General features: G+C 42.2%; 1 protein-coding gene across 1 annotated transcript in view; it reads right to left on the bottom strand.

The window, feature by feature from the left end:
- Cfap58 (cilia and flagella associated protein 58) overlaps window positions 1-23937 on the bottom strand; it is a 99453-nt gene that overhangs the window by 48509 nt on the left and 27007 nt on the right. The window contains exons 10-15 of the mRNA XM_076834354.1: window positions 22706-22897; window positions 11568-11729; window positions 10785-10931; window positions 4604-4744; window positions 3412-3635; window positions 501-612 (exon numbers count right to left, since the gene is read on the bottom strand). Coding sequence (XP_076690469.1) covers window positions 501-612; window positions 3412-3635; window positions 4604-4744; window positions 10785-10931; window positions 11568-11729; window positions 22706-22897 — 978 coding nt within the window. The remainder of the gene's footprint in view (window positions 1-500; window positions 613-3411; window positions 3636-4603; window positions 4745-10784; window positions 10932-11567; window positions 11730-22705; window positions 22898-23937) is intronic.

Raw genomic sequence — 23937 nt, 5'->3', positions numbered from 1 at the left:
GCTATATCCCCAGATCCTAAAGGGTTTGGCTACAGCTTTGCAAAGAGGGCTCTTTCACAAAATCATTTTTCATGGAAGAAAGAAAAAAAATAGAATGCAAAGACCAATTGAAAGATGATTAAGATGCTGGTGGCCCACGTAGCTAAAGGCCATTAGCAATCCAAGATGGACAGGCAGTTGAGGGAAAACTGGTGGACCACAAACTCCCTAAACGAGAAAAAGAAATGGCAATTGGTGAAGCCAGTACACAGCTTCCACTGGGTCTTTTTTCAGGCAGAAAGGATTTCGTTCCAGACTTTTAAAACAAAACTCAAATGAATTCAAATGGAGCATCTGGTTCTGGAATAACCCAATTTGCACTGCAGCCAGTCTTATATTCTAGGTGACAATTTGCAGAGCATTAAATTAAAGGGCACTTCTTAATTGTGCTTTAGGTTAGAAGCCTCCAGCAGGCTAGGAGAGAAAATGGGGGAGGGGAAGAACATTCCAGCAGCTGTTACCTCGAGCTTCCTCCATCTGTGCACGTTCATGGGGTTCTCCAATTCCTCCTCCAGGGCTCGGCAGCGGGTCCTCTCCTTCAAGAATTCTCTTTGCATGTGAAAAAACTCCTGCCTGAATAACACAGACTTTCTTTTGCAAAGAAATTCTCTGCCCATTTGATCCCCCCCCCCACACACACACACACACACACACAAGCTAATGCCTAGTCTTTTTTATTTTTTATTTTGAGGCGGGGTCTTAAGTTATCCAGACTGACTACAAATTTGCAATCTTTCTGCCTCTCAGAGTCTCTGGGATTACAGGCATGTGCTACTGTACCCAGCTGAACATCATCTCTTTAAGTGGCTACCTACATAACTACATCTTGGGTAGAAAGTTGGAATTCAGGGGACTTTTGTGAACACTGAGACCAGCCTCTCAAGTCTGGTTAAGGCGTAAATGATATCAGTTCTTGCAGAGCTCGAGAATGCCTTCGCTTTAAACAACAACAAAAATGTGACAGACTTTAGAATATCGATTCTGAATATTCACGGAATTTAGAAGTGTGTGAAATGAAGGAGGTGCAGAGGTGAATTACGAGAGCTTCAATATACTTTTCAATGTTTCTAAGTGTTTGGACAGTACAGTGAATGAGCACACAGCCCCTAACATAGCTATTGAGGCACAGGGGACCACCTGGCAGCAGCCAGGCCTCCACCTCCACCCTCACTGCACTCCGCACATTGGGATCATGGGTCGGGCGGGGGGGGGGGGGGGGGGGGGGAGCTCTGACAACATTCCTTTGCCTGAACCCAATTCCAGAGGGACTCCACTTGGTCCGGTTTGATGCAGGGCTTGGACTTCATGGGGTTTATAGTTCTACTGGTAATATTCCTGTGCAGCCAGGACCAGGAGACACTGAGTCAGGATTTGGGAGGATCTTCTACCTGGAATTCCCCAACCATAGCACACAGGTGACTGAAAAAGTCCCAGGCACCAGCTCTGCCTCAGACATACTTGCAAAATCTTCAGGAATCTCTAGTTAATAGGACTGTGCTGCAGCCGTCCTCAGGATCCCGTGAGCTACCTGTCACCCTATCAACCAGAAGTTTGGTTGGGAGGTGGAGAAGCAGCAAGCACTTGCATTGACAGGAGCAATGAGGACATTAATATCTGTCCTCGTCTGCTGTGGGTGTGCAGATCACTAATGCTAAGCCATTTCTTACTTAATTGCTTCATTTAAACCAATAACACAACTTCCCCTCATTAGCAAGACAAACCATTCGAATTAACTGCATGAGGTTCACAAGAGATAGGGAGCTCAGAACAAGGTGCTTAGAATTAAAAGTATATTTGTAACACTTTGATGCTCTAGGGTGTCTTTGGAAGAGGAGGGCAAAATGTTGGCTACCATGTTTGATGGCTTGCTTTCTATTAGACTTTGTGCCAGGCACATTACATTTGTTTTCATATTTTATTGTAACTACAAGTCCAAAGCTCAGAGAAGTTTAGTGATTTGCCCAAGGTCACACAAGGCTGAGATTAGAATTCATGCCTGCTTGCTCCCAATCTGTATCAAGTTGTCTTCTCATTGAAAAAAAAAATAAAACCCATTGCCCACAAACTAGCACTATTGAATAGAAATGGGTAAAAGTTGGTCCTCTATGGGTGTCATAAAAATAACTGGTGGCTGATAGTCCTGGAGATCTTTCAATAGCTACTTTGAATGAAGCCATTTGTCTCTACAATGTCAATGGTAGTAAGGTATGAGTGATTCTCTAAGCTCTTCTTTAGATTTATTTTCTGCATTTCCCATGTTTTCTACAATGAATTTATACTACTTTCATTATCAATAATTCTTAAAAAAGATTTTTTTAAAAATAGTATTGATCCTTCCCTGATGGTGGCTGACCTGGTATTCCTGAATATATTCCCTGTGTCTAAATATCAAAACTATCTTCTAATTCAATTAAATTAAGAAGCAAATCCAAACTGTATCCCCCTTATCAGGAGCAGTCAAGGAGACTTCCTCTACAAGCCCCTGGAGAATACGGACAGCTACTGGGCAAAGATCAGATGCTCTTATTTGGTTTCCTGCAGCTCCCCCATATAAAACACAGCACTGTTTTCCCCAAGGAAAAGTAGATCTCAGGCAACCCCAAATTTAAAAAAAAAAAAAAAAGAGGAAGATACATACTAAGCTAAAGTAAAGCTGCAGAAGATAAATCAAGAGTGAGAGAGAAAATCTGACTACCTTCTAAGAAAACAGATTTGCAAATAGTGATAGAATTAAAATTTCCACCTACTTCTTTTCATCCCATATATAGTTCCAAGAAAAAAGTGTAAAGTTACCCGGATGAAATTTAAATATTGCTGCTCCACCCCCTACACACTGTCTTATTAAAGAAATTTACCTTTTTTCATTGGGGAAAGAAATTTTTCTGAATCATGACTAGTTGGTGTTTGTGATATGACTTGAAATGTCCTTTTTAAAAATCCATAATCATTCTTTTAAATAATTTTTTTTTTGTACCAGGGATTGAACCCAGCAGCACTTTAACACTGAGCCACATCTCCAGACCTTTTTTTTTTATTTTTTATTTTGAGACAGAGTCTCGCTGAATTGCTTAGGGCCTCTCTAAGTCGCTGAGGCTGGCTTTGAACTCGTGACCCTCCTGCCTCAGCCTCCAAAGCCACTGGGATGACAGGCATGTGCCACCTTTTCCCACTTGCCCAAAATCCCTTGAAAGGAAACAAGTTCGTTTTCGTTTTGCCTGGTGGGCAATGTAGGGTGGATGGGAAAGTTCTTAATCTTTCTTGGCTGATAATTTCATCATGCAGAATCCATTTATCCAATTAATTTGATGAAGACTTTCAATGACCAACAATCGTGAGAAGCTCCCCGCAGAGGGCCGTGCCCTTACCAGTTACCTGAGTTCCTCCACGTTAGCCACGCTCCTGGCGAGAATCCCCTTCTCCCGGCGAAGCTTCTTGATCTCAAGTTTGAGGATCCGCATGTCCTCCACCCTCTGGTTGTACTGGCTTTCCCCCTTATTCATCACCGACTGCTGGATCTTGATCTTCTCGTAGAGCAAAGCTAACTCGTCATTGCGCCGAACAAGCTGAGACCCCAGGATGTCTCTCTCACTGATGACCTAGAAACCAGGGGAAGGGCCCCCAGGAATGGAAAAGTCACGTTTTTCATTGTGACCGCAGCCTTCATTCAGCCCAGGAATATCTAGCAAATGCCCATGTGGGCTCCACATGCACCGGTCACTAGAATCGCCTGCTAGACCCTCAACACTGGGCTCCTTCCACTAGAGTCTGGGGTCCCTTTGCATAGAAACCACTGTGCAATAAATATTTTGTAATAATGTTAATAGCCCAGCGATCCAAAAATTCTTGGCCCGTGGGTGGATCATTTTATTTGATGGTATATTTTTTCCAACCCATTTGTCATTTTTTGTTTTGTATTGTTTTGGTTTTTGTTTGTTTGTTTGTTTGTTTGTTTTGGTATTAGGGATTGAACCCAGGAGTACTTTACTACTGAACTATATTCCCAACCCTTTTTATTTTAATTTTGAGACAGTCTGCTAGATTGCCCAGGCTGGCCTCACAGTTGCAATCCTCCAGCCTCCAACTCCCAAGCTGCTCCAACCCATTTGGTTTTTGATGTTTAAATTTCAACAGTCTGGTCAAGTACCACCACTTCTTAGCGTTCTTGTAGGGACTAACTTCTCTCTGCTAGGTCCTTGAAATCATTTAAGTTTCTAAGCCCCACACTACACATTTGAGTTTCTAGCTCCCAAATATGTAATTATTAATTGCAATTACATATGAGCTATTATGTTGCCCTAGAACATAAGCTCACTGAGGACAGGGAACTCGGTGCTTCTCTTGACCAATGTGTCCCCTGAGCCTGGAGGAGGGACTGATGCCTAAGAAGTGCTTGTGAATACAAGTCCATCAAATGAGTGACTATTTCATCCCCAATCAACAAGAGATGGGCCTCTGCTACTGACCTCCCAATAAGCCTGGCATTGCAGAAAGAGGACACAGGTGTCATACAAATTGGAATTGATCATTTGTGACTGCAGTTGAGAGTCTGATGAGGAGACTCTACCTGGTCTAACTCCTTCTTCTGCCTCAATCGTTCCCCATCGGCCTCTGCAATGATTCGCAGAAGTTTTCTCTCCTCAGCCTCTTGCTTTTCAATGAAGTGTTTCGTCTCCAGGGCTTGTTGTCTCAGCTTCTGCAGCTCCGCCTGACAAAGAGTAAACGATTTGAACAAATTTCCTTCAACAGCAGCACAAACCAGGACTACAGAGCCCAGGTTTAGATGCCCAGTTAGGCTTATGCTTTCTTAAACGTTTCATTGAACATAATTTGATCACGCTCACAAGCCTAACAGAGACCTACAACACACACACTCACACACATGCATGCAGGGGCACTGACAAGGAAATAGCAATGCCCATTACAGTGACCGTGTTTTTCTGTGAGTTGTGCCCTTGAGGGATTCCTATCACTTGTCTGTATACATGTATCTTCATTGGTATTCCGAAACGTGGCTTCCCTCACCAAGAGAATTCACTAAGAATAGAGCAGAGGAAGATGCAGGGGTGAGGACAGGCTTCCATTCCAGGCATGGTCCTAACGCCACCAGTACATTCACTGCAAAGAAAAAGCCCATTCCAAGCAGAAATCAAATTAGCCAAAGATAATTTGAACTACTACAATGTGTCTATCTAATGGAAACAGCCTGATGAGAAAGAAGGGCCAGACGCAGCTGTGAGCTCTCTGATAATGTGTCCCTGATAATGTGTCCCTGATGACCCAGCTATAAAAAGATGTAAGCCACCAGGCACAGTGGCGCATGCCTACAATCCTAGCGGCTCAGGAGGCTGAGGCAGGAGGATCGAGAGTTCAAAGCCAGCCTCCACAACAGTGAGGCACTAAGCAACTCAGTGAGACCCTGTCTCTAAATAAAATGCAAAATAGGGCTAGGCATGTGGCTCAGTGGTGAGCGCCCCTGAGTTCAATCCCTGGTACCAAAAAAAAAAAAAAAAAAGATGTAAGTCTTAGTCCTAAGATATTTCCAACCCAGATGATACACAAATATTCTGCAAATATTAATTAGCCCAGGCAACAATTTTTCAGTAGTTTTTTTTTTTTTTATCATGAAGTAAATTTATGTCATAGGAGATCAAAGGAAAAGTCATCAGTGAACCAGGGTCATCAGGGACACATTATCAGAGAGCTCACAGATCAGTGTGGCCCTCGAGGTTATATGGAAATCACAGGAATGATGCGGAAGAGGTGCTATAAACTGAGAGAAATTCTTCTCATTGAAGGACAACCCACTTCTATTCCACAGGTAGGTTTGTGACTACCATACCCTTGGCACAATGCTGCATGTTTTACCAACTCTTTTCTCCATTTTACTCCATTTTACTAATCACAGAGACAAAAAAAGCAAATAAGTACAGCCACTAAGTAGCAGAGCTGAAAGTCCAACCAGGCGCTTTGGATGCCAAAGCCTGTGTTCCCTCTACTGTCACCACCCCATCGATCCCAGTGAAATCAGAAGATAAGTAAGAAGAAGGATCCCGCACCCACTGGAGATGATGAACAGAGCCACTGGGTGAACACACCATCAACCTGTGTGAGGAGGACATGAGAAAACACAGGAAGGAGTTTCCACTTCTGTCTGGAGTAGAGAAGAAAGAACCAGTCAGGTCCCTGGCTGTCGAGAGAAGGAGGCAGACCAGGAAGCCACATCCCTGGTGGCTGGAGTAGAGAGCTAGGTAGGAACCAGCAGGAGGTGAGGCTGGTAAGCAGCTGGGCTGGACTGGGAAGGGCTTTGCACACCATGCACAGGATGGAGCACACACTGAGGAACCAAAATGTGTCTTTGAGAGGTTTCATGCCCAGCTGAGAAGGACAAGTGACCCAATCGAATGAGGAGGGAAAACTTTGCTTCCCCGCAACCCATGCCTGAGCTCACAGGAGACGTGATAAGATGACATTAAAGCTTCAATGTGTCAATTGCTTGCAGGTTGCCAGATGACAGTGAAAGACTTGTAATTTTTCCTTTCAAAGTAAATATTGGGACTCACACACACACACACATAAACACACACCCAGAGAGATCACCAAGACAATAGACAACTCCATAATTACACGTGCCTGTGAACCAACCCAACTCAGGTCAAGGTCAGCCTCTCACTCATGAACACCAAGAGTCATGAATGCCACACCCCAGCAGCAGTCATGAATGCCACCCCAAACCGCAGAAGATACCAAGATCCCAGCAAGAGATGTGCAAATTAAATGCAACCAGCTACTGTAATATAAAACCAGAGGTTTCTTTTATGACATTTTGTTTGTTCATTCATGAAATATGTTTTTTTCCAGGGATAAGCAAAAGAAAATGCTTATTGAGAAAAGATCTAGTATTTACCACTTACAGGTTTTGCCTGATAGGAAAGTCAGGGAAGAACCAGCCTTTCTGTTTCTATAATCATTTAAGGTGACAGCAGAGACAGCAATAAAATACCTGTTTGGCTCCTGCTTCCTTTAATAAAACTTTTATTTTCCCATACCTGCAACACTCACTTCTCTGTTCCTAAGTGCTGAGAGCTGATCAGAATCCATCAGCAGAACAAAATGAAACCCCTGTTATATTAAAATGCAATCAACAGTGTGTAAAAGTATCTGTCTGGAATGTAAAACCGTTCGTGCGTTTGGCATTGCTGGGTGCTTTTTTCATAATATATCAAAATTCCGAGTGGTCTCCTTATGTCATAAATTTATGGGCTGTAAACAAGATGTGGCATTAGACGCTGGCAGCAAATGTGAACATCAACAAAATACCTTGGGTCTAATACATTTAGCAGTTATAAATCTGAGCTGTCTCACCCAGGAAAGATGGGAACAACTGCTGTGCACCCAAAAGCACATCAAGCAGCATCTTGGAGGGGACCTGAGGTTTCTGCACCCATCAAAGTGTTACTGGTGGCAGGCAATTGTAATGAGATGGCAGGATACACCATTCAGTCACTGCCCCTGTCATGGTATGATTTTGTGGAGGTGTTTACAAACTACATACCATCTCATTTGGCTTGGAGCATAAATCATATCTCAAGAACTACCCTTGCAAGAACCGTGTCCATTCCTGCATGGACCACCTGAAGTCTCCTGGCCACAGAGGCAGTAGGCTGTCTCTCTTTCTCTCCCCGCCCCGCCCCTGCCACCCTGTCTCAGATAACAGCTCCCCATTTCTGTCATGCTACAGAATCCATTAAGTAAAAGGATGTGGTGCCCTGGAGCCAGGTCCTAATGTAGTACTGAGCTCTGGACCCAAGAGAATTTGTCGTTGGATTATTCACCAAGAATCAAAGTGCTGTCAGACAGATGGGGGATGATTGGGAAGTGACGAGATAGAATCATGAACCTGTTAGGACTAGAAGACAGACACTGCAAACAAGATGGCCCCTTTGGTGCTGATGAAACAGGACTGGAACAGACTGGGCAAGGGGACACGGATGCAGCAACATCTACAGAGAACATTGACATTGTCATAACCATGATATGCTGACAATGTCCAGAATCCCAAGAAGTCCAAAGAACCCGGTAGCAACTGGAGAAGGAATTTGGGAAGGAACAAAATTTTTCACTTGAGGAGGATACATGAGGGTGAGGGTGACATATGATGACAATTGTTTGTCTACAGGCTTGGGGGAGAAAATTGGGTTGTCCTGTCGAGAGGTATATCATCCTAGCAAGCAGGCTAGGGCTTGTCCCTCCATCGGGGATTATGTACACACACCACTTTGTAGACCTCACAAAAATAAGATGAATGTGTCATGGGGCAAAGTTACTTGAATCAGTCCTCCCTCCCCCCGTTTTGGTTTGTAAACTTTAGATGCATGAAATCCAGAGAGCTGTGTAGAATGTGATTCAAATTCTTAAGCTGAAAAAGCCAAGAGGCTGAAACTCAACATTGGAGCTGTCATATTTTTCTAAAGAATGTCAAACAGGCTTAATGATAGGCAGAAATTATCCAGTCGGAGCATCACTGCAAGTCATCCTTGGATAACCTCAAATAATAAATCAGGTGGGTATTCTTCCTCTGTTCCCCACTCTTGCCTTAGTGGGAAATGCTGGAAGAAAAAGCATCCACCTCCACAAAGCCTCCAACCAGTGACCCAAAGCCATCCCAACCAGGGATTCCCCATCTGGGGCTCACCCTCCAGAGCAGAAACCTTTTAATCACCCTTCATTCCACCAGCTACCAACTCTGCTGGTCCAGGGCCACAAAACAGGACCCTAATGCCCTTTATTTTATTTTATTTTATTTTATTTTATTTTATTTTATTATGATGCTTCTTTGACGCTATACATAGAGGCCTGTTGGTGGAGGACATAATTGAAGTAAATACTAACTCACATCTTTTTGGTCTTTTGTACAGGAATCACTTATTCTAGAGCAGAATTTTACAGCAGGCAATTAATTCCACCCTGTACTCAGCTATAGGTAATAGTTAATCTCTTGGATAAAGCATCACTTGGGAAACAGAGAAGAGAAACAATGTCATCCTCCAAAAGAAAGAAATGATTCACCCAATGGATTTCACGGAAGCCTGGATAACGTGGGCCATGAGGCCCCTGGTGAAGCAAGGTTTATAATGAGATCCTTCTGATTCATTCAGCAACAAATAAACCCCATCCCACTGCAGGTTCCAGGGTGGATGAACTGCTCCCATAAAACTGTTTTTGAACAGGGGATAAGGGCAAAGATTTAGGATATTTTCAAGTTTTAAAAAATATATGTATATTTCTTTATATGTAAATAAAATTTAATGCAGAATTATTCTTTTTCTATCATAAGTTGCAGTTGGAGAAATGAAAGTCTCAGGTAAATATATCAATGACCGTATCTTTTTTTTTTTTAACCTTATCTCAGTAGTTCTATTTCCATGAAAACCTACCATTAGGTTGCCAAAACCTACCCATTATTAGATTGAGAGTGTATATTTCTATCTATGGCATCTTAGAATCAAGGAAATGTGATATTAAATCTGTCCAATGCTAGACACACTTTTTTAAGATAGGGACTATATTTGAAAAGCTAATATATGCAAAAACTGAGGTATTCAGTCTCTAATTTGTTCTAAACAGTTCCTGTGAGCAGTTCTGAAGCATGTGCATTTTCAAAGGAAAAAATACCACCATTGTCTCCTTTTTTAATTACTTGGTCACATGAAGTAGAAGGGAAATCCATTGGATCCAAGGGGGAAAGGAAATGACATCAGGGTTAGTGATGTGTGCAGTGAAACATGTTTGGTTAGAGAATTTGAAATGGTTTAATTATTTGGTATATTTTCTCAGAGTCCTTATATTATGTTAGTAGAAACAGAATGTTCTACACTGGTAGGTTTGAAGGATATGACCTCGTAAGATCTATGGAGACAGGTGGTCCCTAGAAGAACAGCTGCAAAATTCTTTTTTTTTTTTTTTAAAGAGAGAGAGAGAGAATTTTAATATTTATTTTTTAGTTATCGGCGGGCACAACATCTTTGTTTGTATGTGGTGCTGAGGATCGAACCCGGGCCACACGAATTCCAGTCGAGCACGCTACCGCTTGAGCCACATCCCTAGCCCCAGCTGCAAAATTCTTAGACCCACAGAGGAAAGTGAACATGAACCTGGCTGGGAGCAAACTAGGTGAAGACAAAGCGCTCACACCTGGTAGTTAATGATTCTTCAGGCAGAAAATTCACACATACACAAAGGAACTTGACTAGGAACAGAGAGACAAACTGTCATCTTATAGAAAGGCCCAACTAGAGAAATGAAAAGTTGTGCTCCTTTGTGTCCAATGAATCAAAATGCATTCTGCTGTCATGTATAACTACCGAGAATAAATTTAAAAAAAAAAAAATTAAAAGGCCCAGAGGAGCTGGGAAGGGCTGGGTGAGAGCACAGAGCTGGACCAGGGCTGCAGATGGAAAATCTGTGAGATCTGAGAGCTCAAGGACTTATTAGGCATCTGGGCATCTTCTCTTTCCATTGATGCAGGACGGCCAGCATAAACCCGCTCTTCTGCCTATGTGCCACTCCCTCCCTTGTTCCACGGCAAGCCCTGATGCCCCTTGAGGATGGGTTGGGAAGACTGGCTGGGAAGACCACAAGCAGCCTGGGTTGTTATCCCCGCCCCTTGCTGCCTTCAGTGGGTGGAGAGACTGTCCCTAGTGGGTCAGTGGACCACTGGTCCACCGTGTCTCTCATAAGGTCTGTACCTTCAGTGTCTCCTTCTCCTTTTCTATTCGCTGCTGTTCCAGATTCAGCTTCACAAGCACAGACTCTTTGGCAGAGATTTCTTCTTTCAGCTGATCTACCTGATGGGTCATAATCTTTAACTTTCTCTTCATTTCTGTTATTTCATCCTAACAAAAAGAAAGGAGAAAGTGAATCAAATAAGCATCACCATCTCTATGGAAGTTCGAGACAAAGTTCTCTTGACCAATTACGATGGGCAATTCTTTTGTGTCTTCAAAGCCCGTCAACCTCAAAGTACTTCATAGCAATGACTCAAAACAGTCTCATGAGACATATACAAAGTATACATAATGAGTATCTCTCTCTCTCTCTCTCTCTCTCTCTCTCACACACACACACACACACACACACAACCCTTTATTCCTCTCCCTATTAAAGGAACTGGAAGCACAACAAACATCATAGCTAAAATATTTCAAAGCAAAGCTGTGCAATTAAATGACAAGAGTGTACTGCCGCCTCTGATTCTCGGTTGCCATTAGCAGTTTTAAAAATAACAAAGAGGAGAAAGGTAATCCTACAGAATAATTAAAAGAAGGACCATGGTCGCCACATCCTATGAAGTTGTGTCATTTCCATTTCAAACCACCTGACAGTTCTGTGTGAATCAGTCTTCTTTCCCAGGTGAATTGCACAGGACTGCTTCTTAATCTCATCGTAACTCCTGCTACGAGGGCACCAGAACCTCTTTTAACCCAGGGTGGGCAAGAGTTGAAATGCAAACACATAAATATGTTCTTTACCTGCGCTTCAACCAGGTTTTTGCTGTACAGGTTCCTGTCTGACCTCACAGCTTCATACAGGTTCTGTTGCTGTTTTAACTTAGTCTCCGATTCAGCTATTTTTTTCCTATAGTCAAAAATCTGCATTTCACGGATTTTTATGTCTTCCATGTTCATGAGGACCTGGAGGAAACAGAAGTATAGGAATATGCTTGAATAGCTCATCTGTGCTTACGGTCATGGGACAAATAGAGTTTTGTTTTGTTTTGTTTTGTTTTAATCTAAAGGTGGCTGGTAGAGATGCCAGCGATCAGAAAATCTGACTGCGAAAATAATCATGGCAGCACAACACAGAAATTCCACCCCACTGATTAAATGCAAGTACATATCTCATTTGCACTGCAGTTCTGCTCAATTATGAAGGCTTAACACAGTTCTTCTGTGAACACAAGAAAGAAAAAGATGGAAAAAAATCTTTCAATTCTGGAAAGCCTCTCCTGACCACCCCACCCACCAAAAACGAAAAGGAAAAAAAAAAAAAAAAAAAGCCACAGGCTTATACAGAGCTTAAAGGAAAGCACTAGAAAGATAAGAGATAATTTAGCTGTTTGGCCACACAGGCTGCTTTATCACATCAACCACCAGAAAGAAAAGTGGCCTTTAGCCCTTGACAGCAATTGAAACTGTGTCCTGCCAATGTCAAGGCCATTCCAGCAAGGGAACTCAAAGGACTTCATAAAAATGCAATCTATTGTGCACACAACATTTTTAGGAAAACGGGAAGCCAGTAGGTCCACCCCCTTTTGGCAAGTATGAAAATCAGGGCCTGGAATCCCGGCTTCAGTCAATTCCTCTCAACATCAGCTCATAGAGTAGAAAGTACGAGTCTCAGTTGCAGGTTCACAGAAATTCATTTTTTTTTTTTTTTAAAGGACAGACTTCTTTAAAAATTCCTTAAGAAAGCTCAGCCTCGTGGCACACACCTGTAATCCCAGTGACTTGGGAGGCTGAGGCAGGAGGAGCGTCAGTTCTAGTCCAGCCTCAGCAACTTAGCAAGACACCCTCTTTCAAAACAAAATAAAGAGGCCTAAGGTGTAGCTCAGTAGTACAGCACCCCTGGGTCCAACCCCCAGAAATGCCCAACCGAAAACAAAATCCATTAAGAAGAAAAATGTTAGTGAAGAAAATATTGAATCAATGAAACTAATGTGCCTAATTAATGTTCAATGGCTAAAACACATAAGGAGAAAATTCTTATGGAGATTTCATGTCATTTTAGTGGATTTTTCTTAACTCATGGTTATAATTAGAGGAAACAGAGCAAGGTGACAGAGAATGGAAAAATGGGGACATACTTGAAGTAATAGCCCTAAAAGATTCCTCAGAGGAAGTGACATTTTGCCTAGAAACTAAAGGTGGTTAAGGACCATAGAAGTCTGTTGTTTAAAATATTTACCCTTTATGTCTTTATAGGACGCATCTTCCAAAGTTTTTGTATAAATATTTAAGGAAGGATAGGATTCAATTTTAGTAAATGTCTTTCAATACATATCATTTTGTATTATTTTCTTATTGGAGCGATTAATTTGATATACTTACCAATACATTTTCCATTAAAAAAAATCTTAGTTCCTTTATACATAATACAAATTCCATAATTTAAAATAAATTCATAAATGGGAAAAGTACATTTCTTTTATTTGCTTGGCTTTTCCTTTTCCCTTGAACTCCCATAACCACCCCTCTCCATGTAGTATAATTTGGTTAACCATCTAATATGTGCCTTTCATATTTTTCTTTTGAGTTTTGCATAATTTATTCAGGCCTACAAATATAACAATAAAAACTCATATTCATCAGGTGCTTCTTCTGAACATGGCATTTTATGGGTATTAACTCATTTAATCGTTACAAAAATTCCTGTGAAATATGATGATTCCTATGAAATGTGATAAAATGTGATGATTCACCTCCCAATTTTGCAAGGACAGAAACTGAGGTAAAAATTTTAAAAAAAAGAAGTAATATTCACCAAGTTGATCAACGAGTAAGTACACAGCTGTAAGAATTTGTTTTTCTTTGTCTTTTGTTTTGCTTTGCTTTGGAGGTTTTGTTTTCTTATTTTTAGGCAAATGGGATCTTGGAATACATGTTTGCACTCTGCTTCTTAGATGTAATAATGCCTTGGAGAAATCATCTGAAATAGCTCCAGTCCATTCCCTTCTAAAGGTGCATAATATCCCACAATATGGGTGTGTCACCCTCTCTTAGCTGTTTCTCTGTGACTATTCACTTGTTTCCACTTTTCTGCCACTTTGAACCAGGTCACAGGAAACACTTTGTACATGTGTTCTCCTTCACCTGTGCTTTTACTTCTGGGGGATGGATTCCCAGGAGTGGAATAGCTGGCTTGAAAAACATATATATTTTTAACTTTAACAATATTGTTAGATTGCTTTCCAAGATGGCAGTAACACTTTACATTTCCACACCACCAGCAAGAGTTTTCTTAATAGAAAACTACCCTCTCAGTTTCAGGATAAACCCTCTTTGGTCATACTACATAATTCTTTTAATGTACTATTAGATTTGGTCTGACACAATTCCATTTAGGATTCTGCATACATATTCCCAAGTGATATAGCCTATAGCTTTCTTTTTAGTTTTATTTGAATGTCAAGGTCTGTGCAGATTTCATAAAGTGAATGAAGCGTCTTTCTGTTGACACATTCACTCATTCACTCATTTATTCACTCACTCAAAGAACATGTATTGAAGACCTTCCTTTTGCAGAAGCTATAAAAGGACAGTTGTTACAAAGAGGAAAAGGACACACCTTCTACCCTCAGGCTCACCTCCAGTGAGTCTGCCAGGCACAGAAGGGTAATCAATGAATGGATACAACCAGTAATTCAGATATTCACATGGTGTTTTGGGAGAACCCAAAACTAGAAAATTAACAGGTAGTTTCTGAGGGTGGACCTATGCATCTTATCCGAGCAGTTAATATTAAAGATCTCCAACACTTGTGAAAACTACCTCTTCATGCTTAGCCCTCAACTATCCCAAGCAATGATTTAACATCAGTAAAGCAATGCTTATTGCTGTACCCCCAAATAACATATGACACAAAGCATACAAGCAGCAGTTTTCTTGAATTCTCTCTCTCTCTCTCTCTCTCTCTCTCTCTCTCTCTCTCACACACACACACACACACACACACACACACACACATAAATTATACCACTATAAGTTATATAGTTATCATCTTATGACAAGAGAATTATCTGATTCATACAAGTTTGAAGGAATTTAATTGTAAAGTAATTAGGTCCACAGTCAATGTTTAAGCTAATTATCTCTCAACTTTTCAGTGGCTTCCACAGGTATTGATTTGATTTTTTTTTTCCTTTTTATTGGTACTGAGGGTTGAACTCAGGGGCACTTAATCCCTGAGCCACATCCCTAACCCTCTTTTATTTTTATTTGAGACAGGGTTTTGGTAAGTTGCTGAGGCTGGCTTTGAAATCACAGTTCTCCTGCCTCAGCCTCCTGAGCTGCTGGGATTATAGGTTGTGCACCACTGTGCCTGGCAGGTATTGATTTTTTTAAGTTTTCTACTTCCCTTTGAATTTGAAGCACATGTTTTCAAGAGAATCATCAACTTCAACCAATTTTTAAAATTTATGGAATTAGAGTTATATAAAATATTTTATAGCTTTTGCTATTATCGTTGTTGTTGTTGTTGTTGTTGTTGTTGTTTTCTGTTATCATCCAATTGGTGTGGAAAGAAAATGGCCCAAGGTAAGAACACATGGACTCAGAGGTGAATGGCTTTGAATTGGTTGATGAGGACCTGAAAGGAACAAGATTACAAAATCAAAGACAAGGAGGTCTGGGGGAAAGACATATGGATGGAACCCAAAAAAAAATTTTTTTAATTTTTTAGTTATAGATGGACACAATATCTTTGTTTTATTTATTTAATTTTATGTGGTGCTGAGGATCGGACCCAGGGCCTCACATGTATTAGGCAAGTGCCCTACCACTGAGCCACAACCCCAGCCCTGGAACCAAAATTTTTAAAAATCTTGTATCTTGTTCCTTCTTCCATCATTTCTTTAATCCACATCTTCAGAATCCTAAAAAATGAGTAGCAGGCAGTCCTTTAATGTATCAACACTGGTAATTATGTAAGAAATAAATAAAAAAGCCTAAATAAGGTGCCCAACTCTGGATCTGTTGTTTGATTTTTTTTAAAAGCACTATCTTAGCCTAAAATTTAGACTTTTTATGGAAAAGACATTGCCTTCTTTGGGGTCAGTGAAACGAATAGATGGAAAATACTTTGAACAGTGTCATCAGCATTCAGCATAGCAAGCAGCACATCAGAGAAGAGAAAAATTGCTTGTTCAATCATTTTGAGAGATGTTATAACAAGGATAATCCTTTGCACAGGCAGAATAATGCTCCAGAGAAAAAGATGGAGGCAAGGACATTTCTTTTTTTGAGCATCCAACTAGCATGGGCCATCTTTTCTGCATACAACAGTGCACAAAATCACCCACTTGTTTCTGGTTTCCTGAAGCTGAGGGTAACAAGAACCCATCATGATACCAAGAAGATAGAGGGAATTTAAGTGGCAAATGAAAAAAAATAACAAGTATTGTAACTAAGGGGAGAGACAATTTACGAGGCAATTATCTAAGTGTCTGGACTCAATTTAGTTTGATGGACATCATTCAAACCCACGGCACCCAGAAGTTCAAATCCTAAAAATTTAGAAAGTATGTGGGGTGTTAGTTAAGTAGGGGTCAAATTCCTTACCAACAGACTGTCCCCTGTTAAAAGTGGTGCATCTGAGACTGCAGGATTGTCAGGGGTGGAACCGGAGCTTAATTAATTGATGACACTTCCAAATACTTCAAACCAGCTCATGAGATAAATCATACTCCAATATAGGAAGTTTTATTACGGCCAGAGCTCTCCTAGCATTTATAGACCCACTTGAAAGAGTCCAGAGAATGCTTACCGTGCAAAAATGTTAAAACAACCCATCAATAGAAATAAGAGTGAAATTAAAAAATCAGTTGGGGCTGGGGCTGGGGCTCATTGGTAGAGCACTTGCCTGGCATGTGTGAAGCACTGGGGTTGATCCTCAGCACCACATAAAAATAAATAATAAAATAAAAGTTTTGAAAAAAAAAAAAACCAGTTAATGCCCCTTGGAGACTGTAGCACAGCCAAAACATCATAGAGACTGAGGCTGGATAAGAAAGTAGGTCATTGAATTTGGAGCCCTTTAACATAAATTTGATGAAATATCGGTACAGTGAACTTCTCGCGGAAGTTTTTCTGGCTCAAGGTCAATGGTGTGAATGCTGACGATGCATTTACCTTCACGATGAAACTGGAAAACTCCTTCTTTGGAAACAGAAAACACCTATATGTGCCCACGCATGTGAAATTTTGAAAGTCCCCAGTTTCCCTTGCTTCCTCTATTTATCCTCTATTTTAAATTTAGAGAGACCTATCTATGTTTTGATTTGAGAGAAAGAATACACATTTGTGTCATCATGTAAGTATTTAGCATATAGTAATGGAGTCACTTACTAGATGTCAACAGACAATTGTGATAGGTCACGTTACATCATACTATATAATACTAGTGCTGAACTAATCAATTTGATTTTCTAAGAATCAAATCCTGTTCTTCAGGAAAGTAGTTATGATGACACCAAAAGTTAAAAGTTGTGTATGTCCCCTTGCTGCCTTCTCCAGAGCGCTACCCGATTGAAGATGCTCTGCATAAAATTCCAATTAGCATCAAAGAAACGGGAGCTTTGTTTCATTATGAAGATATCTATTTATAGACAATATTTCTGCACTGAACATTTGCTTTCCTTGCTTATTTCTAAGACCTTGAAAGCACCACCCCACCTCACCCCCTGCCCTGCCCCACAAAGCACAATAACATCTGTGGGGTTGATGCAGCAGACTGTCACTGAAGGAGCATGGCACAGTGAAGAACTTGACATCACCATGGGCCATCCCAGTTCTCATGGATTCCTCCAGCCTTCCTGCCCCCAGGAACCCCCACTGGTCAGCCTTCCAGAAGAGCCCAGCCCACTGCCTGATGCTGGTGTTTCCTTCCCCTGTCCTTCTGTCAGCCTTTCCCATCTCCTCTCACCTCCTGCTCACCACCCCCATCTCTCCTCCTCACCCCTAGGACTTTTCTTACCTAACTTTGTTTTGCTGTGGTTGTTGGGGCCATGACATTCCTACCAAAGCAAGGAAACCCTTGATGGCAGGTTCCCATATTTATACTCTTTGAGGGAAGCCAAACCTTTTCTCTGCATTTTCTTCTGTTAGGTTGACTCTCATGAACTCATGAATAGTGGGTTATGTTTTATTTACAAATAGCTCTTTCGGAGAGTTCAACTTAAAGGTCCTACCATGGATGTGTTTTATGAGTCAGGGCTTTTGCCTGGGGCTCTCAGAAACTGGTCTCTCTCTTTCTGGTTCTAAGGCGTATTTCCCATAGGCTCCGTTAAGCTTTCTTTCCTTTATTCATCCTTGAGCAACCTGGGAGTTGTTGCCATCTAAGAGCAATACCACAAAGGGTGGGTTTAGCTTGATCCAACTCTAGTAGAATCCACTCTCAAATCTACCACAGGAAACACAGTGAAGTGCAAGATCTCCAGACCACCTCCCGATTTCTAGTATTCCTTCATTTAGAGATATTGTAGGAGCCCATTCCAATTCCCTTTTACTCTGAGCTGCTATAGCAAATGGATAACTGTCACTCCTAGTGTGCCCTCCATCCAAGGCGGCTTCTCTCCATCCTGTCACCCCTCTAAGCTGTGCTCCTCAGAACACCCTTAGCCACATCGATTCCCACACTTCCTGCCCAAGTGCTCTCTGGGCTGCTACAGTCCTGTCTAGTTGGGCACAAACAGTTGAATCATAGGAAGGTGGGACATGATGACCAATTTCATGCATCAACTTGACTAGCCACAAGGTGCCCAGATTAAACATCATTTCTGGGTGCATCTGTAAAGGGGAGGGGTTCCAGAGGAGATTCGCATTTTATTCAGTGGACTCAGTAAAGTAGGTCACCCATCCCCATGTGGGTGGGCATCACCCAGTCCACTGGCGGGCTGAATGGATCAGAAGGGAGATGAGTGAGGAGCTCTCCCTACCTGCCTGCTTGAGCTAGGACACCTCATCTCAACCTTGCTCGCCCTCCTACTGGGGTTCAATATGGGCTCCCTGGTTTTCAGGCCTCAGGCTCAGACTGATCTACACCACCAGCTTTCCTGGGCCTCCAGCTTGCAGAGGGCACAGCTGGGGACTTCTCAGTCCCCATAATCACATGAACCAATCCTCCTATTTGTTCCACTTCCCTGAAGAACCCTGACTCAAGCACAGAGTGACACTTGACCCACGCCTAATACAGACCCCAAGCTGGGGAAGGGACAGATGGCGGGGGAAAGCTCTGGAGCACCTTCCCACCTCTTCTCAGGTCGTCTCTTTGATGAAGAAAATGGAAGGGACCATGAGTGGAGCCCTAGGCTTTTCTCAGTTCACCTCTGCTGGCTTTCAAATTATCACCCATCTCTTAACATTTCAACATCAGACTTTATGTGCTCCTAGTGTTCGATGCTGCTAAAACGTCTCATTTACACCTGCACCTTATTGACATTTTATAAGGAGTTGAAATAGCTCCATTCAAATGCCACTCTGAGGAATAACTCTGGATTATTTATCAAACAAATTGATTTATCATTTACCTAACACTTACTATGTGCTAAAGATTCTTCTAAGCACTTTACAAACGTTACTTCATTTAACCTTCACGCCACCTCAATGACGTGTGCCTCCAACCCTCTTCGTGTGCATACACACAAAATTGGGGTCAAATTATATATGATTAAGTTTACACTGTATTTCTCATATTCATGTTATGAACAAGTTCTCCACTTAAACATATTTTCAAACAATGATTATAAGCAACTTAATATTGCATCAAATAAATGTAGCAAAATTTAACTTTAAAAAAAAACATTTGGGCTGATTCTTGTTTTCGATGACTATAAATTATGCTTGGAAGAATATTCTTTTATAAGAATATTTTATAAAAACCTTTGCATTTCTTATTTTTTCCCTTAGGTTTGGTTTTGATAACAGAAATTTACAGGTCAAAAGAATAAACTTGGAACAAGGTATACTCATTTTAGAAGTAAATGAAAATGTCAGTTTCATTATTCCTCAATGTCCTACAAAAAGAAAATATGAAATAGAGCTTTTTGTTTGCAGGATTGCAGGGATGTGTGTGTGTGTGTGTGTGTGTGTGTAAGTGTGTGTGTATGTGTGTGTTGGTGGGTGTGGACGGTAAAAACAAGAAAGATGGAGAGGGGGCAAAAAGTCCTTCATAAGAAGTCCAGAGATGACATCAGTTGCTGCAGCAAATGGTAGATGGTGTCAGGGGCTAAGGAAAAGATAGAACCATTGTAGTGGATTAGCAATATTGTAAGAACTTGTGCTTAAATTGTTCTGGTGTCCACTTCAACATCAGAAATTGTGAAAAACAGTTGACAGTAAAACTTGGTACCAGGACCTCTCCTTTACAAGGAAGCTGGGGGAAAAACATGCAGTCCTGTATTACAACTAGTAGCAGCATTCTTTTTACCTCTCATCATCTACCCATTTGTTTAATAAACACTTGTTTCGTGCCTACTATGTGCCAAGATGTTAGAAATAAAGAAATGAAGGAAATAAATTTATTGAGCTCAAGAGCCGATTGTAAAGCAGAGGGAACAAAAATGCAGATAAGTAACTACTCTGGAGGTTGGTAGGTACTAATCCAGAGACATCGGCAAACACATCAAGTAGGCAGTAACCAGCTGTCCCCAGAGAGTCCAAGGAGGCTTGCTGAGCACTTGAGTTTGGTCTTGAGGGATGACTAGGAGTTTGCCATGTAGAAAAGGGGAAAAAGGACTTTCAAGGAGAGCTTGGACCTCTGTCCCATATTCAGAGTGGCCTAACTACTGTGCCACGTATGAGCTACAAGTGTGTGCCTAAATATTAGTCCACTCCACCCACAGGACAGCCATGTGGGACTAGGCGGTTGGCATCCCTGAGCTCGTCCCTCTGTCTCTGAACAACCCCTACTCCCATGAACCATAGACATGAAATTTTCTTCATGTGCTGTGAAACGAAAAATGTTAGGTTCACAGCCCCAGGCAGCCAAGAGGTGACAGAGCTTGGCAGGGTAGCAGAGTAAGCCTGGAGTAAAGGGGACACGAAGCAGGGCTGCAGCTGACCCTCATGGGACATTAACATGAACAAAACAAAAAACAAAAAAAATAGACCTTTGTTGCTATAACCTATTGTAACCTAATGTAAGCCAATGTCCTGGTTCAAGCTCTGGAACAGGAAGACCACAAGCTCTCTAGGAGTCACTAAATCAGTCAACGGAGCTTATCAGATGATTAAGTAAGAAGCAAATACATTGTCCTCTAATGGCTCCTAATCAGAACTGCAAGAGTCTTCTGGGAATCTTGGTCCAGTTCTGCTGGAGCCAGACAGAGCACAGGTACCAGCGCCCCCCCAAGAAGCTTCTGTAAATGTCTGCCCAGCATTTGTTCAGCCTGAGTGGTAAGACATTGATTTCCTATCACTAAAGCTTGTTCCCCGCTTTCTCCGTGTCTGTAATTCAAATGCCGGCCATCCCCTGTCATCTTTGAGATTTCACTCTAAAAGACAAAACAAAGCTTAAATGCAAAAGCTTTAGTAGAATGCACTGTGGATTTCACTGGAGAGAAGAGAGCTCACAATGCACAGCAGAGGTTTTGGTAGGGGCGGGGGGAATACTGCTCACATTGATAGACCCAACCTGATCTTTTCTTAAAATTGGGAGCCATCTTGCCACAAAGCCATGAAAAGATAATTTTGGCTTTACTATAAATTACTGCAAATTCTGAACCTGCTTGGAATGCCTGCCCGTGCCTTGAACTCACCCATGCCTGGCTCTCTGACCAGATAGCAGCCCTCTCTGAAACTTAGTGACACCTCATAAATATTGGCCTTCCCTGGCCAGACAACGACCCTCTCTGAGGCTCTAATGGTCCTCATAAATTCTGATGTTGGGGCCAGCAAAAAATGTAAACTACCATTCGTGTGATGCTTGTCAGAGTTCTGTTATCTGTAACCCCCCCTTTGTGTAACTTTCTGGGCTATAAAGCTGGGCTGCAGGAAAGCTGGGGTGCTGTCTTGTTCCCGCCGTTTGGGGAGGGAGAAGCAGCCCGGCCGGTGGAAATAATAAGCTTGCTTTAATTTGATTTTAATTGGAGTCAGTGGTCTTTTCTTGCGTCCTGGTCTAACAACATGAGTCTTTTCCCCACAATCTCTTCTCAGCCTCACAGCTATAACCCTCACTACTCCCCAGGCCCACAACCCCATCTCCAGACCTCTGCCTGGAACATCTAGGAGTTTAGAGGGTACTAGTTAAACAACTCAGGCACAACACCCACCATGTGCTAGGACAGTTGGTTAAAGCGAAACCCACATCCTGAAGTCCTTGTCATCCATATGGCCTTGAGCCTTCTCCCCTAAGTAGTTGACAAGAAAAGGAGTTCTAGAACTCAGTTACCACGTGTGCATCTCTACCATGGTGGGATTTTACAATCACAATGCTACTAAAATAAAAATGGCCCTTGAAAATGTGACCCACCTGGCTAATGCCAGTCATCACTGGGGTCTCAATTTGAGCCAGGAGATGAGAGTTCCGTGACAGGTGGGGAGTGAGAAGAGAGGGTTGAGAGATGATGCTGCTGGCAGCCCTGGGACGGGGGACCAACTCCCCGGTTGGCGGCACAGGAGGACAACAGGAAGGAGGCAGGCGCCCACAGGATGGAGGGGGACGTGGAGAGCCGAGGTGGGAGGACACCAAGCACGAGCACTTGTCCATTTCAAAATCTGGCCCAGGAGGGCTCCGGGGTGGCTTTTATTCTGTCCACCTCCTTCCTCTTACAAGTGCGTGCCAGCCACGGCAGAAAGCTGAGCAGACCGTCCTTGCCGCCGCCCGCCAGGACCCGAGCTGCAGAGGGAGAACGCGCCCCGCGCCCCCGCTCGCCCCGCAGTGCCCAGGGGCTCACCTTTTGGGTCAGGTCGCTGGCCTCGTTGATGTACCGGTCGCGCTCCTTCTCCAGCTGGAAGATGATCTTCCTCTGCTTCTGGGCCTCGTCCTTGTAGCTCTGGATCTCCTCCTCCAGGTTCCTCTTGGTCTGCTCGTGGAGTTTCACCAGGTCTATCTGCTTCTGGGTGGCATTGACCGCCTTGAGCATGTTCTAAAATCGGGACAGCGAAGCAGCCACGTCACTCGTGGTGTTTGAGGATTCAGGGTTCGGTTCGCCTCCTACCTCATCCCTGAAATGATTAGATGCCTTGTCCTTGGTATGAATGAAATAATCATATTCTCTATGGACTATAAAGAGCCTACTGTGTTAATTTGGCCCAAGGCACTTTAAATACTCCTACCGATGCAGTAGGCAAACCAGCATCCCTAAGAAGCAGGCTCTATGTTGCTCCTATTTTAAGGAGAGAAGCAAAGACTGAGGGTGTTAAGCTACTTGTCTACAGGTTCATGTGACAGGGAAGTGGCAGGGCCAGGACTGGAATCCATAGCTGGCTGACCCCAAAGTCTATGCTTTTAACCCTCATCACAGCTCCAGTCTTTATCTAGCGAGGTTACAACAATTGAACCCAATCATATAACTCAGACTTTGACCATGAAGGGAAAAAAATCTGTTAAAAATGCAGATGCCGGCTGGGTGGAGTGGCACAGGTCTATAATCCCAGCAGCTCAAGTGGCTGGGGCAGGAGGAGTTTAAAGCCAGCCTCAGCAAAAAGCAAGGCACTAAGCAACTCAGTGAGACCCTATCTCTAAATAAAATACAAAATAGAGCTGGAGATATGGCTCAGTGGTTGAGTGCCCCTGAGTTCAATCCCGGGTACCAAAAAAAAAAAAAAAAAAAATGCAGATGCCTAGAATTAACAATTTCACTCCTAAGTATATGCCTAAAAGGAATGAAAGCAAAAATTGTGCATGAATGCTCATACTAGCACAATTCACAAAAGCAAAAAGATGGAAATAACCCAAATGTCAATCAGCTAATGAATATAAACAAAATATGGTATATCTACACAATGGAATATTATTCAGCCATAAAAATGAATAAATATTGATGGAGACTACAACATTTATAAAACCTGAAAACATGGTTTTGAGTGAAAGATGGCAGAAACAAAAGGTCACAGAGTGCATGATTCCAGTTACAGAACTATCCAAAGGAGTCAAATTCATAGAAACAGAAAGCAGATCACTGTT

The sequence above is a fragment of the Callospermophilus lateralis genome, chromosome 15 (genome assembly GCF_048772815.1).
Source record: "Callospermophilus lateralis isolate mCalLat2 chromosome 15, mCalLat2.hap1, whole genome shotgun sequence".
Lineage (NCBI taxonomy): Eukaryota > Metazoa > Chordata > Mammalia > Rodentia > Sciuridae > Callospermophilus > Callospermophilus lateralis.
This window is presented reverse-complemented; position numbering and strand designations above follow the sequence as displayed.